The sequence below is a fragment of the Labrus mixtus genome, chromosome 22 (assembly GCF_963584025.1).
Source record: "Labrus mixtus chromosome 22, fLabMix1.1, whole genome shotgun sequence".
Classification (NCBI taxonomy): domain Eukaryota; kingdom Metazoa; phylum Chordata; class Actinopteri; order Labriformes; family Labridae; genus Labrus; species Labrus mixtus.
This window is the reverse complement of record NC_083633.1, coordinates 2,249,442-2,265,026: the sequence shown is the minus strand read 5'-3', so window position 1 is coordinate 2,265,026 and position 15,585 is coordinate 2,249,442. Positions and strand designations below refer to the sequence as shown.

The 15,585-nt window shown below is 41.3% G+C and overlaps 1 protein-coding gene across 5 annotated transcripts in view; it reads right to left on the bottom strand.

The window, feature by feature from the left end:
• The window catches only part of sbf1 (SET binding factor 1), a 65,985-nt gene that overhangs the window by 32,574 nt on the left and 17,826 nt on the right, over positions 1-15,585 (bottom strand). For 3 of the 5 annotated variants that reach the window (XM_061030431.1, XM_061030433.1, XM_061030432.1), the window contains exons 2-6: positions 7,915-8,000; positions 6,062-6,199; positions 5,580-5,708; positions 4,958-5,068; positions 2,975-3,052 (exon numbers count right to left, since the gene is read on the bottom strand). In XM_061030431.1, the coding sequence (XP_060886414.1) occupies positions 2,975-3,052; positions 4,958-5,068; positions 5,580-5,708; positions 6,062-6,199; positions 7,915-8,000 (542 nt within the window). The remainder of the gene's footprint in view (positions 1-2,974; positions 3,053-4,957; positions 5,069-5,579; positions 5,709-6,061; positions 6,200-7,914; positions 8,001-15,585) is intronic. The other 2 variants (XM_061030434.1, XM_061030435.1) reach the window with 1 other exon arrangement.

Below are 15,585 nucleotides of genomic sequence, written 5' to 3'. Positions count from 1 at the left end.
TGAAAGGCGCTTCATGAATTTATGGCGCTATTATTATTATTATTACTGTAAGATCACTGTTTGTCTCAAACACATTCTACAAGGGTGTAGAGGACAAGTTTCATCCTGCACAATCACAGCTGTTCTTCTGTCCATCACATTGGCTCTTTGAATTTTCATTGGTTTGAACTGAATCTGAATCCAGTCCGCTTTTTCTGATCGTTGAGAACCGTTACAGTTACTCAAACTGATACTGGAAACACTGGAGTTCCTGTTACAGAATCACACTTTCAACCTCAAACTCTCTGACATGCTGTGTTGATAAGAGGTCGAAGAGGAAAAGAGAACTTCACAGACTATGTCAGAACAAACGCGTGTCTCATCATGTGAGTAATAAAAAAAAAAAACTGCCAGGAGAACAACTTGCTCAACGTTCGGGGTGTACCTCGTCATCTGTACCGTTAATGTCACCTGGTGGAGGTGGCTGAAAGTGTGACTGAGTGTGTCAAGAAACAGGGACTAGAATCCCCTCTGTCACAAAAGTTTATTTAAGGACAGATAAAAGCATGTTCCTGCAACAGCTCAATCATTAATGATAGGAGGAGGAGAGATCATCCTTTCTGCAAACAGAAACATCCACCCACACACACACACACACACACAGGTAATAGGTCAGGGTCATGTAGAGATTCTTTGGGTTGCTCAAGGGGATTTTACAGGAACGGATGCAAAAAGCCCCTTCTCTGTGTTAAGTATGTTCTTCCTAAGCACAAGGCCATCCTGCAGCTCCACTTCAGTAATCCTTCATCTGTCACATTAGGCCAACAACCTGCCGATCACTCCAAGCTAGGGTTGTGTAAACTACTCAGACAAATAAGTGAAGTTTTGTAACATCCTGCAGGTCGACCTGTTCCTGTCAGACACTTCTAGTATATATATATATATATATATATAAATAAATTTTCGCTTGTTTCACAAGAAGTGCTCCAACTCACTGGGACGGTTCACTTTTTAAGATGATCTGGACTGTTTGCTCCAATCGATAAAAGTCTGCCTACAGTTACAGAAAGGACCTCCAATCCCTTCTATAAAAAGTCCTGACATGTCGAGCTCAACCTGAGGAAGAGCGTCTGGTTGGAGGAGTCTATTAGACAGAAGAAAAAGGTCTCTCCATTTAGGACTTTGTAGTTGCTGGAGGAACTGTACAGTAGTTTCCGGGAAGCAAATCACTTTGACCAATTTTTTAAGTTTTGCCCTGAAGTACCCTGATTTTGGTGATAGATCTACGGGGATTTAAAAAAAAAAGTATTTGAGACTAGTGTCACTTTTAATTGGGAACAAATTTACGTTGAAAAAGCTACAAATACCAAAACTAAATACTTAATTTGAATACTGCCAAAAAGGGTTTGAGTCAGCCATGCATCTTTAGAGGACTGGTATGATATAACTTATGAAATCTTTAAAATGGAACAGACCGCCAAAACTCCTGAAAAACTCCTGAAGTTTTCAGGGTGAGCTGCATGTGTGAAGTAAGCAAGTGATGTATCACTCAGACTTAATCTGGAGTTTGTCCTGCCAGCCTCCTAGTATTCAGAGTGAGCTGATGTGAATATACAGCAGGATATAATCAGGAGAATTCAGCTCAGGTGGGTGGGAGGGCAGAGGGGGGGGTGATGTTTATTCCCTGTGATTGGTTCATGACAATAGACTATATTTTAAGTCTGCACGCAACCGGTACAATCTCTGTGCTCTAATTAAACCGCTGCATTAAGTTTTCTGTTCTCCAGTATGCTCCTCTCCGCTCCGCTCTTTTGTTGATAGTGTGATTCTGTCAAACTACACATAGCATTGATATAAAGACAAATAATTCATAATTCTCATTATAGCGCCCTAGAGAGCAGCGGTCGGGACACGCCAGGGGGGTGTTATCCTGAACTAAGATGTTCTTCCTGTCAGGTGAATCTGGCTTATAATAGGATAATATAATGAGATCTTTATGACTAGAAACCTGACACATACAACTTGTAAGATAAGTGTTTGAAGCTGAGCTAAATGTTTCAGTCGTTTTCAAAACATCAATTAAAATAATAAGCATAAAAAAATGAGCTTGAAATAAGTGTTGCAGAAGGTGAGACTGTTTCTTTCATGTTTGACTGCGTTGCTAAGACAACAAGTCTAAAAGCAGAGCTGACTTCAGCGTCACGATGCCGGAGTTTTTTTCTGTTTTGTGATAATGGCAGACACTCAGTGAGGCTGATAGATTAGTCCTGAGTGATTTAACAGTAACAGGAATGTGTGTGAGTGTGTGTTGGTCTTTTCTAAGTGGCCTGTGCTCCTCTCGAGTCGAGGGAACAGAACTGTTTGTGCTCGGATGGAAAGAAACAGGACAAACTCATTTGTTAAAGCCTCCAGGATATGTGTGCAGACGTGCAGGTGTTTGTTTAGCTGAAGTGAAACTGAGATATTACACAGCTAATGTAACGTATCTTGTGTTCTAATGTGTGTGTGTGTGTGTGTGTGTGTGTGTGTGAGGGGAGAGCTGCACTCTGTTGTTGTGGTCTGTATGTGTGTTAATACAGATTAGATCTGATTCTGTTATTCAGATGCTGCGCTGCCCGGTAGGAAGCCATCTGCTGTTCCATATGTTCCCCTAACAACCGGAATACAACCTGCATAGCAACCGCAATGAACATGTGCGTCTGTTTAAGGAACTACATGTAAATAACCAGTTGCTCCAAAACAGTAAAAAAAAAAAAAAAAAAAAAAAAGCTTGAACAAATCAAGTTGATGACAAAAGAAAGAAATGAAATGATTAACACATCAAAAAGCAGAAGCGTCATCGATCACGAATGATTTGAAATGAGTGCACAAAAGAAAAACAAACACATTCCTCAAAGAAACGGCAAACAACTGGGGGTCTGTTTGATCGACAGAATCAATCACATCAAGGAGCTGGATGCTGATTGGTGAAGCTTGCAGAAACGGGTAAAGTTACCTGGAGACAGGCCAGCAGCCAGTCACAGGCCAGGACCTGAGGAACCTTTTCTAAACTACAAACTGGGGACTCATTTATCTGTAACACAGAGGAACCAGTGTACAGTAGAGTGCACACACATGACACACACACAGAACATCTGGGATAACCAAAAAAGAGGAGGGATCAGCTCATGTGCATTAAGAGAAATTAGAAACTCCAATCTGTTTGTGCACCGAGTCTCATACGACTTTGATAGTTTAATGCACAACAAATGGTTTAATAAGCAGAAAGAAGTCACTATTTTCTGGATGTGATCATTAAAAAAAACATGGCTCTCACAAAATATGAGAAATGTGGGTAAAACAAGACAAGAAAACAAGATAAAATGTTGTGAGAAATAGTGCTGCCCTGTGACTTCAGAAAGAAGCTCAAATGCTGTCGCTTTGTGGTCGAGTTATTCAGAAAGTAAACAAAGATAAATAAAGAACCACGGCACGGTTCCAAGAGTTGAGATATTGAGTCTGAGATATGAAGTTATGCAACCGAAAAAACAAACATGTTTGTTTGGTTTGTCGGGTTATAAATAGAAGGATTGTTGTTTTCTTTGATGGCCGACATCACTTCAATTTAATGATTCAGTCTAATCATGGACAGAGACAGATTCCATTACTGTACATTATTAATGCACTGAAAAGATGCTGACAGGTTTAATGTGCTTGTACGGGACAAGCTGAGGCTGATTATGAGATCCAGAGTTAAACCATAACTATTAAAGAAAAGTGGTGTTTTAAACCAAGTGACGCTCTTCAGAAAGTTATACATCAGTCATTCAGTTATACAAGCACAACGTAATGTTCCTGAACGTTGCATGAGCACTAACCAAGTCTTTATATGCATGCATACACTTAGAGGATCTCAATCTCTCCAGTAAGGCCCCGTGTCCAGCTAGCTGTACGCTCGAAACTGTCTGCATGAAGCTCTGAGAAGTGCTGCACGTCGAGATGTACTACCATGCGGCTCTAAGCAGTGCAGGGAGCGTTATTGTTATTGTTATTGTTATTGTTTTGTAAATCGAGAAATGTTTCCTCTAAAATCATAATTCAAAGTTTTATTACCGAGTATAAAAACACGCTTCTTGTTTTTCCTTAAAGGCGAGTAGAGCTGTTTGTTATTGTCCATCGAGATACACTTCCCCTGAAATATTCAACAATAGAGAACCAAAACTTGCTCCAAAGTAAATAAACTCTGAAAATGCACAGGGAGTGAGTTGCATTATTTGAGAGCGGTTACGAGACAGCCTCTGCTATTGTTTTGCGCTTTTTTTTTCGACAAGGCAGCACATCTTGACAGAACACCGGCATTACTCCCCAGTTTAATAGACTGAAAGGTATTTTGCTGCAGGGTTTCTATGCTACTGTAGCGAGACTGTAACAGCATCTTCATGTTCTGCAAACGTTAGCCACTGAAACTAAAAGGGTCAAGTTGTGGGAGGAGTTACTAAATGACTAAATGTTAATTCTTCTGAAGTTACTTTAATTCACTTCATCAATATTCAGTTTTAGGCTTCATGTGGAAGCTAGCAGACAGTAGCAGCTCGTTACAAACTGGAGGCAAGTACTGTCTAATAAGTATGTCCTGTTAAAGATCAACAAGGTGACCAATCACTGCTCTTGAGGTCCACACATCACAAAGACATGTGGTTATATCTTCTGGGATGCTGCAAGCTACGTGTAGGCTACCGATCGTACCACCTGCTTTGATATGATACGCTGTAAGAGCTCTACTTCTACGCTGCTTTCTTCACAAAGGGGTTAAACTGCAGAGCAAATAATGAGGTGACAAAAGAAGGGTTGACTGCTTAGCAAAGGCACAGAGTTGTAACAGCATGAAAGAAAAATTGTCTCGAGTTTTTTCAATATTGTATCTTCACCTTTTGCCTTTGCAGAGTTTTCCTGTAGTTTGTGCAGGTGCATGTGTAAGGGATTGATGATCAGACGTTACCTGTGAGCCTCCAGCAATGGGGATGATACATGTGAGGAGGTTTCCCACCACCGTTTCCAAGGGGACAGAGAGGCTGTCTACATGGACGGTGTAGATCAGACCCAAACAGTTCTGTTTGATGGAGATGGAGAGAGAGAGAGAGAGAGAGAGAGAGAGAGAGAGAGAGAGAGAGAGAGAGAGAGAGAGAGAAGGAGAGAGAAACACAGAGTTTAAGGGTATTTTGAAATAACTCAAAATAAGCCACAAAGTCAGTAAAGTATCTGTCAGGTTCTCTGTGTTGTTCTCCGATGTGCGGACGCAGACGTAAAGCCATGCATGTGTTGTATTACGACGTTATGTTCTAGAGGTAATCGTGCTTAGGCCCGGTTAGTCCTGAAGCAGTGTGAGTGCAGGCCAGCAAGAGAATGGGGAGGAGGAGACAATTGTGCTTCAGCACAGAACGGGGCAACTTTACCTAATGTAAGTGCGCACTAAAACAACTTTTGTATTTACAAACACAAATGCACAAAAATCTTGTTTTTCTGATGTTTTCGTTTCAGCCTCTCAAAATGATGGTAGATGTTCTCCTACTGTTATTTTCCACCCGGTAAAGTATTAGGAGCTTGCTGTGTGTATTTCTTACCCTGAACACCTCGGTGTAGTCCAGTCGGGACACCAGCACCAGACTCTTGGGTGCAAAGACCTGAGCTGATTGGACGACAGCTGGCTCTTCATCCACCTCGTCTACCTCGCTGGCCTCGGCCTTCTGCAGCTGAACACAGAGAGAAACAGATAAATCACTGCAGTCACATCAGGCTGACGTCAACACTTCATAACTGGTTTTAAACACTAAATGAGAGACTCTCAGCAGACACAATGGAGATCTGTTAAGATTGAAAATACACATTAAATGCAATGTTATTTTATGAATCTTGCTCATTGAACAAGTGATTTTTGAAGTAATTTAAGGCTGAGCTGGGGTCTTGCCCAATCGGACAAATTGGACATGTAACTCCAGGAACCGGGGATCTAACCCCCAACCTTCCGGTTGAGAGATGACCAACTCCACCACTGAGCCACAGCTGCCCCAGCGTTCATGTTATTGATAAGTGACATCTATCTCACCTGTAGTCGGTCTAGGCCCTCCCAGAAGGTGAAGCAGGCACAGTAATTACGGTCTGAGTTGATGTCAGTCAAAACCGCTACGAAGAAGGAGGCAGGCTGCCGCTCAGGAACCAGCTGCCAACCGCTGGGCTGACAGAACTACAGAGGAGGAGGAGGAGGATGAAGAGGAGGGCAAGGAGGGCGAGGAGGAGGAGGAGGAGGAAGAAGAGGAGGAGGAGGAGGTGGAGGAGGAAGAGGAGGAGCAGGAGGAGGAGGGCAAGGAGGAGGAGAAGGATGAGCAGAAAGAGGAGGAGGAGGGAGGATGAGGAGGAGGAGGAGAAGGAGGAGAAGAAGGAGGAGGAGAGGGAGGAGGAAGTTAGAGATGAGAAGATGTGATGACAGTAGAGGGGAAACATGGAGAAAAAGATAAAGATGAGTGTACACCCTAACATGTTTGAGATATCAGACAGCACGTGCTCTTCAACAGCTCAGGGTGATTCATCCTGGGATGGGCTGTCAGTAAGACAACAGAAACACACTCTATAACATGACGACACCACCAAAGCTCTGACTGAATTATGTAGCATTAAGAGGAATCTTTTTCTACTAACAATGTAGCCACTTTTAAGACTTTGCTTCAAGTCTTTACAAATATTTACTTGTACAACATGATATGTTAATTCTTCGTGTGCGGATCTTGTTTTTGCTTTTCTCACACACAGGCCCCAAAATACACACATGCACAAACAGGACCTGTGGACATGTATTAATGGAGAGATGTCAGAGTCGGGTCTGATGTCTGGCAGCTACACACTGTTACGCAGGGAGCACGCCAGAGCTGTCGCAGGTTCTGTTCCTTGCTCAAGGGCACCTCTGCAGTACTGGGGAAGTGCCCTGGCAACTTCCTAACTTCCATATTTTTGGTGCGCACCGACCCAAGTCCCTACAGACTGAGCTACAGCGCCACACACACACATGGAACAGTTAGCACTAAAAAGCTTTCCATTTCTTATCACCCACCCACACCAAGTACAGTCTCTGTGAGATGTTATATGTTATACTGTTATTTTATATGTTATGAGTTTTCGGTTTTATAGTTCACCATTTCACATTGTCAATGTGTTTGAGCAATGTAGAGAGTGGGCATTTTGTCTGCAATTAAAAGCAAGAAAATGACCCAATATCGGGTGCGTAGGACTTCAATTTTTGTCACAGTGGAATCAGAAACAGGTGTCAATATTATTTTGTTTTTAAAAGAATGGAATCAAAGTTTATACGTTTGTGACAACCCTAGAGACCGAGTTCATTAGGTGTCATTGTACTGTTGTGCAGACCCAGCAGAACACTAGTTCACATTCTGTTATAAGAGCCAAGAGAGTTGTGTGGTTGAACAAAAGCGTTGCGTTAAAGGAGGGCTTGTCCTCAGAGGACCGTGCGATTCCACACAGCATATAATCTAGCTGGTATTTATTAAATGACTTGCTTTGGACCAAAGTGCATGGCAATGATTAGAAAACCTCACTGGTGGGTGAAAGCTTCAGCTCTGTTGTTCACAGCTCCTTGTCTTATCAGGCCATCGGGGTTAAATGGGTCCATGATGGTTCTCAAGTTTGAATATTTTCTCACTTGTTGGTGTAAGAAAAAAAAAAAAGGGTTTTTTTTGTGTCTATAAATAATCCAAGCCTGGAGGGATTAGCACAAGGACCAGTTTCTTCACCGGCGTAACATTCTTACTTTTCAAAATACCTTTTAGCAGACGCCACAAAATACCCCTCATCCAGTTGAGAGTGTGACGAATCATCAACCTCTCCCTTAGATCCTCTGATGTTGGCCGTCAGAGTCTCCCTCTAACATGTGTGTAAGTGTTGTCTTACCAGCTCTATGCCTTGTGGGAACGGGCTGTCCTCCCAGTCTTTCTCAGGAAACCGCTGGAGAATGCGACCTTGACCCTCACCCTCCACTGCAGAGAGAGAGAGAGAGAGAGAGAGAGAGAGAGAGAGAGAGAAACGGAGGTCAGTGTGTTGTTTAGACTCTTTGTTGTCTGTTTGTTTCTTTCAATAAGCCCCTTAAAGTATGTTAAAACCATGTCAACATCATGTGTATATTTTCTTCTTTTTCTGTTTTATAATTTTTGTATGTTGGCGTCAAATCAAAACTTAAACGGTCAAATAATCGCTTAAAAACGTCTGTTACGCAACACAACCCCACAATGATTATACAGACATGAGAAAGCACATTAAAGCTCCTTTAAGTTTATAATGCTGATGTCTTTTTGAATACATAATAAAACTAAATAAAACTTGACAAACAAAGCTCGGAAAAGTGTCAAAAAGCCCCAAACAATCTCAGGTACAGTTGCTCCAAAACAACAACAACAAAAAATCTCTTGTTAACACACACACAAGCCGGAAACTCCAACAACTTGTGCAATATTATCATATTACAAATAATATCCTCTAATATGCAGAACTCACTTGGTGTGCAATAAAATGTTCGGCTTTATGTGTTCATGATAGAGATGCACCGATCTGATTCTGATGCATATGTACTGATTTTTAAAAATCATAATGAATTAATGTTATTTGTTGTTGCATTTAAGAGTGAGGCTACACAAAGCTGTACTAAACCCAGCATTGCATTGTGCTTGCTTCACATACAAACAGGAAGCAGCAACAACTGTCAGGTATTCTTGCCTGAACACAAGCTAGATGGGAGATGATTTGTCGACACCTACACTTCAGTCTGAATGTCTTCAAACGAAGCCAACTGTACAAGTTGAGAATGTTGGACGAGCATAACGATCTTCCTTGATTGGTGATGTGGAGCGCTGCAGACTGTCCGACATCTGATATGTAAATACCAATATCAGATCGGCTCTGTCCCATTTCTCGTGCATGACCGTCTTTTTCTGTATAACTGTGAATGTTCAGACTACAAATGTAACAACTGCTGCTCTGTTTTTGTCTCCTATCTATTTTATTGTGCAATCTTTGAGGCTATGCTCTTTGCTGCTGTAACACTAAAGTTCTGTGCCGTGCTTATCGTTTAGTTGAATGACTTAATTGATAGCACGTAACATAACTTAACTTCGAAGTTGCTCAATCTTTAAGGACATCAACTTGATAACTTTATCTTAGGGCGCACGTGTGGCTTATTATGAGTCATAGATTTCTCCATCTGGAAGGCGGGGATCGATTACTCATCAGGTCCATGTTGTGTACTCGTGCTTGTGCTCGTGCATGAGCAACTGTACCGTGCCGAAGCATACCTCCTTCAACCGTGATAAGCCTGCTTAGGTACGGATTGCCTAGTGTGAGTGCGCCCTTCTAGTTGATACATTCAAAAGTTAGGTCAATTATTCTGCACAGAGATGAAACCAAAATAAGCTAAAACTTTGTGAATGTGTCTTTTAAACAGGGTGGGATGTGTTAAAAATGTTTAGTTGCTGCTTGTTAATGAGGCTGGTTAATGTTGGCTCAGGCCCGGCTCATCACAGCGACACAATGACACGACAAAGAGCGACTTATGTAACCACCACAGGCCCGTCTTTCAGCTGAGCTCCATCTGAAGCCCGGGCCAGCTGCTTAATGGCAGCATTCATCCACACAGAGAATACACTCATACTCCTGATACAAAGGATGCAAATCCAGCAGAAAACTGAAACAAAACTAAATATCATGCAATGCTAAATGAGGAAAAGGTTCCAGCAAGAGTTTAGACCCAAACCTGCCCCGTGAGGACTAAACGCTGCCTCAGAGAAATAACAAAGCCTCTGGGCTTTTAGCGAGGGAACCTAAACAGAGACAGAGACACACAGAGACAATACACAAACAGAAAGTAGGCCAGCTCCCAAAACACACAGGGGAATGCTAAAGTCGCCTGCTCTCTCCCTTGTGAACTGGGGGTGTGCCGAGGTTTGCGGGAGTGTTGCTCGGGGATGAAGTTATCAAAGAGAAGTGGTTCATTTTATTTTGTACGGAGAAAAACTGGACCTGGTTCCTGATTCACTCTTCAATGTTTGATAACTGGAACCTGAAGAGGGAGGGACCACCACAAGGTGCTCTGGTTTAATCTGTCGCAAATATCAACGGGCAGACGTTTGACTTTGAGTGCCACATACAGATGTAGACAAACTTTAGCAATGTTTTATTTCATGAACTAAATAAATGGGAAAATGGCAAGTTATATGCACATCACGTTATTGCAGGACAACAGCTAATAAAAAAGAAAATATGCTCGCACATTAGCTCGCTCGATTTGCAACAAAAAAGTTCACAACATTTCGACCACAGGCCTGTTATCTTCAGACGATAAAGAAGACCTCTAGTCGAAATGAGATACCTGCTGAATCTCTGCAGTGTAGGAGTTTAACAGTGTCTCTTGTAAGGCATATTCTGGTTACCTTTGAAGAGGACAGACCATGAACAAAACTTTAAATCAATCAAATCTCATATCTCGTTTAAAATAAAACAAAGAGTTATGGAGAAGTAATGAAAAAAACAGTGTGCTTGCGTGCTTGTGTCACGGTCTACCTGGTTGATCCTGCCAGTAGCATATGCTTGTCTCAAAGATTAAGCCATGCAAGTCTAAGTACACACGGCCGGTACAGTGAAACTGCGAATGGCTCATTAAATCAGCCATTGTTAAACATCTGTATCTGTTGGTATTGGCCCTTATTTTAAGAGAGTTCACAATACCTTTCTTCAATTAACAGAAAATATCCTGCATTGATCATGAACAGTATGCTTTAAGACGTGTGAACTCAGTAAGGGCACTCAGCTTCTCAAACTACTACAAGACATCATTACTGAATCGTACCAAGGTGGTTTTCTGCTAAAGATTAGAGGTTTTAATCAGCGTTTATCAGAGAAAACAAATGTCCATAAGGATGTGTCTTTGATAAGACTCTTATATGCCCAATAATAAAGTCCAGTTGATCATTGGTCAAGCACTAGATAACTAAGAAGAGAATGAAGGAAAATTAGAGCTAAACTTCAATATGGCTTCTTTTCCAAGCAGTAAGCTGCTACTTCTTCATGCAGGTTGGTATGACAACAAGTGCAGCTTTGACCTTTGACCACCTCTGTCGGTGTGTGTGTGTGTGTGTGTGTGTGTGTGTGTGTGTGTGTGTGTGTGTGTGTGTGTGTGTGTGTGTGCAGACCAGATTCAATTTCAGGTCAAGATTCAAAGAAATCATCACAAAAGTCAGACCATGTCAGATTGAGGACAGCATATGGACAGAGGCCGGGTCAAAATTAGGAAGACGGATTTCATTTGATTTTGATGTTCCAACAAAAAAAGATCCAAAGTGTACATGAACAAAACCAAACACACATTTTGGTCACTGCTGCCTGCAGTCTGAACATAGTCTTTGTTTCAACACTTAAAATCATGTGACAGAGCCAACCCTCTGTTTTACTGGGGTGAATCACCTGGTGCTGATGCAGGCTGGGACTTGATGTCACCTCCCGTCTCCCTCCTTAGAGACGTGGATTTAAAATAAAGTAGCTCACGTGTCGCCTGGTTCTGCCCTTTTTTTTTTTTCTTTTTTATGTTCTGTAGTGATGTGTTGGGCGTAGATGTGGACATGTAGGTGTGTCAGGAACACACACACACACACACTATGAGAAAACAAACACAGCCAATCGTGAGGCAGGGTGGTGGAGTATTCAGCCAGTCAAAGCCGGACATCCTGCAGCCGAAGGAGGGGTGTATGAATGAGTCCGTTGGGAGTAACACACATGAAAAAAACCTAAACAAAACTAAAGCTTGTTCACTCCCTGCTCCGAGCTGCTTCACGCAGAGGTATGCACCATACAAGAAGTTTCCCCTCGTCACAAGACACTCATTCCTACTCTAATCCAGTGATGATGAGAATATGTGCATGTACACAAAAAGGCATTTAAGGAATGTAAACAGGACTTCAATTAACTTCACAAAACCAGCAATTACCCGAAGAAATGAGAAGGTACAGAGGGAGATAGTGACGGTGCCACGTACAGGAGCTAATTACAACAAGACACATTTCAACAATGACACACACAACTTTCAAAATATCTTAGTTAAACAAAAGGAAACTCCAGAAAAAGACACGGAGGTTTGTACTTCATGAAGCTAACATCACTATTCTTTCAAACAATGCCAGATTGCTCAACAGAGTTTCTGTAAATACTCCAAAGATTCACTGCAGCTGGAGTCTTGTCTCTCGTTACTTTGAGCCGTAATCAGTCACAAAAACAAAAAGCCGTGGTCAGAGCCGAGGATAGTCCTCTCTCGGAGCGAAAAGAAAACATGCAGAGAAATGATTTTGGCAAAAGGAGCCAGAACTTCTCTTGGGTTTAAAAATGATAAATGCAATGACGGTTACACTCATTGTGCCATTGTTGGCTGCAAGTTATAACTATTGGGGCGTTCCATTCGATTTAAGATGTCGGAAAATCTGAGATGCCAACCGTTATACGTCATCGTCATACGACAACGGAACGACCCCTGAAGTCAGAACTCTGACTTGGAAACTTGAAGGAACTTCAGTAACACAAGCTCAATATCCAGGATGGATCAACAGCAACGTTTAAGATGAACATTTTAGTGTTTATTATTAGGGAACTTAACTCTTGTTTTTTTCAATCTCCAATCAATCAATCAATTTTTATTTGTATAGCGTCAACTCATAACAAGTGTTATCTCGAGACACTTTACAAAAAAGCAGGTAAAAAGACCTTACTTATTGTTATGTTACAAAAAGCAGGTAAAAAGACCTTACTTATTGTTATGTTACAAAAAGCAGGTAAAAGACCTTACTTATTGTTATGTTACAAAAAGCAGGTAAAAGACCTTACTTATTGTTATGTTACAAAAAGCAGGTAAAAGACCTTACTCATTGTTATGTTACAAAAAGCAGGTAAAAGACCTTACTCATTGTTATGTTACAAAAAGCAGGTAAAAGACCTTACTGTTATGTTACAAAAAGCAGGTAAAAGATCTTACTGTTATGTTACAAAAAGCAGGTAAAAGACCTTACTGTTATGTTACAAAAAGCAGGTAAAAGACCTTACTGTTATGTTACAAAAAGCAGGTAAAAGACCTTACTCATTGTTATGTTAAAAAAGCAGGTAAAAGACCTTACTCATTGTTATGTTACAAAAAGCAGGTAAAAGACCTTACTTATTGTTATATTTCAAAGATCCGGCCTATCCATCATGAGCACTTTAGCAAAGCAGCAAAAGTTACAGTGGTAAGAAAAAGGAAAAAAAAGAAAATTGTGAAATTAAATCATTCACTGATAGGATCATGCAAGTTCTATCTGTGGACTTGTTGTCATGTTGCTTTTACATGCAGACTATCACAAGATGTGCTGTTATCGTCTGGTATCAGCTAACACGACAAAGGTAGTCCTGGAGGCGTCTTATTAGGTTATTCCAGTTACAGACTAACACAACTAGCACCAACTATACTATCAATCTTAAAGTCATATTAGCAGTCTGAAAAATATTTATTCCTTATGCAATTGCAGTGTCCACTGCAAGCCTTTAAATAGCTTTTAAATCTGAAGAAAAAGGTAAAGCTTGTTATGTCCATTTTAAGGCATTTTGGAGCTAATTCACCGGTAACAGAAAGTGAAAGCAAACTCTGCAGCTGTAACACTTTCTGCTGAGAGCTGTCAGGCAGAGGAGAAGAGGGCAAAGGTCAGACACGGAGCTATGAGCCTGTCAGTCTGAGCAGGGAGCCGCGGTAACACATACAGATGAGTTATATAAGATTACAGAGGGCAAGTGAGGCTTTCACACAGGGGAACTGGATATCTCAAAGTGACATCAATCCAAACTCCCTCCAGGGAAAGTCTTAGTTACAAATGCTGTAGATGATTTAGAGATCAGAGTTTAGAGTTCTAGTCCTAAACACTGATTGTGAAGGGAAACTAACCTGCACAGCCTTTTCACACATGCACTAAACTCCTGAAAGTTCCCAGATTTTTTGGAGGTATAGGCTGGGCAGCATGTTTTGATTCACAAGGACAAATGTGACAAATTTGACAATAACTGTCATCATAGTGTTGGACTGTTGCTTCGTCCACCTTCTTGGATTTGTTTAAAATGTTAACGACTTCCACCTCCTTTGCACTATATAATAGGTCTGTGCATCTTCACTGTTCTTGTGATTATGATTATCCTTTCAACGATTCAATGCGATCTCAGGATGCATCACGATGGGTTGCATCCTCAATTTGCTTTTTGATAAAAGAAGACAAGATGTGAGAAAGAACTTCCCTTTTTTAATATTAAGAAAGTTCTTCAGAAATGAATGTCAACATTGATATTTTTACATAGTAAACCACTAAATGGAAAATGGACTGGAGCTTGTATAGCTTTGACACCGCTTGTCACACCTACACATTCACACCTTGATGGTAGAGGCTGCTGTGTAAAGAGACCATCAGAAGTAACTCATCCCATTCATACGCATGCACACGACACAGAAGAAGCAGCGGGAGCAATTTGGGGGTTAAGTGTCTTGCCCAAGGACACATCGTGCATGCAGCTGCAGGAGCTGGAGATCAAACCCCTGACCTTCCGGTTAACAGACGACTGACTCTACCGACTAAGACACAGCCGCCCAAAATGAATAACATACATCCAGCTGTGGCTGTAAAATCTCCAAGCAACGTCAGTAGGCAACAACCGATGATGTTCTGTCTCTGCATTGACGTCAAATTGTCCACGTCCGCATCACAATACATAATAAATGTCCGCCCTGTCATAGCAGTGATACAGGATACATGTTATTCTGGTCTTCTAACGGCTTTCAACAGTTGCAACACATTGCTCAAGAACATTTTCAATTGTGTTCACACAAACAAAAAACAAACTGAAGCAAAAGCTTTTTCTCCCAGAAGAGCTTAACAACCGAGGAGCGTCATGTTCTGTGGGATTCATTACTGTGGCTGGAATGAGATTTTGGCCTTTCGGGCTGCTTGGATCAAACCACCCATTATGAAATCTAATTTTTTGCAGCTCCAGCAGAAAAAACCTCTTGCGTGTCACTGGATTGATCCGATGTTTGTTGGCAGAGCAACGCAATGCCAAACACTACAGGGTCTACAACAAAACCTGATTATTCGCATTTACTACAAAAAAAAGCAACCTTTGTTCTATGTTTTAGGAAACAAACAAGTGATGCAGTCTTACTCTGGCAGGTTTTAGTGACAATACTTTATCTTGATTCTTGTATAATGTCCTGTAGGGCTAACGGTACAAACTCAGCACTTGTCATATTATGAGTCCTTTAGCTGTTATACCCTAAACAATAAAAATGTTTTTTTTTGTTTTGTTTTTAAAGATTTATTTTTGGGCTTTTTGTGTCTTTAATGTAGATATGTAAATGTTGTCTGCGTCCTGCAGTATATACCGCTTCGACCAATATACCAGTATAAAATGCAGAGATACTCGACATCATGACTGCAAGCGCAGCCGCCACCATCAAACAATGCACACGACTTGACCCAATGGACCCCTCAGTTATTTTGTATTGCAAGATGTGCAGGGATA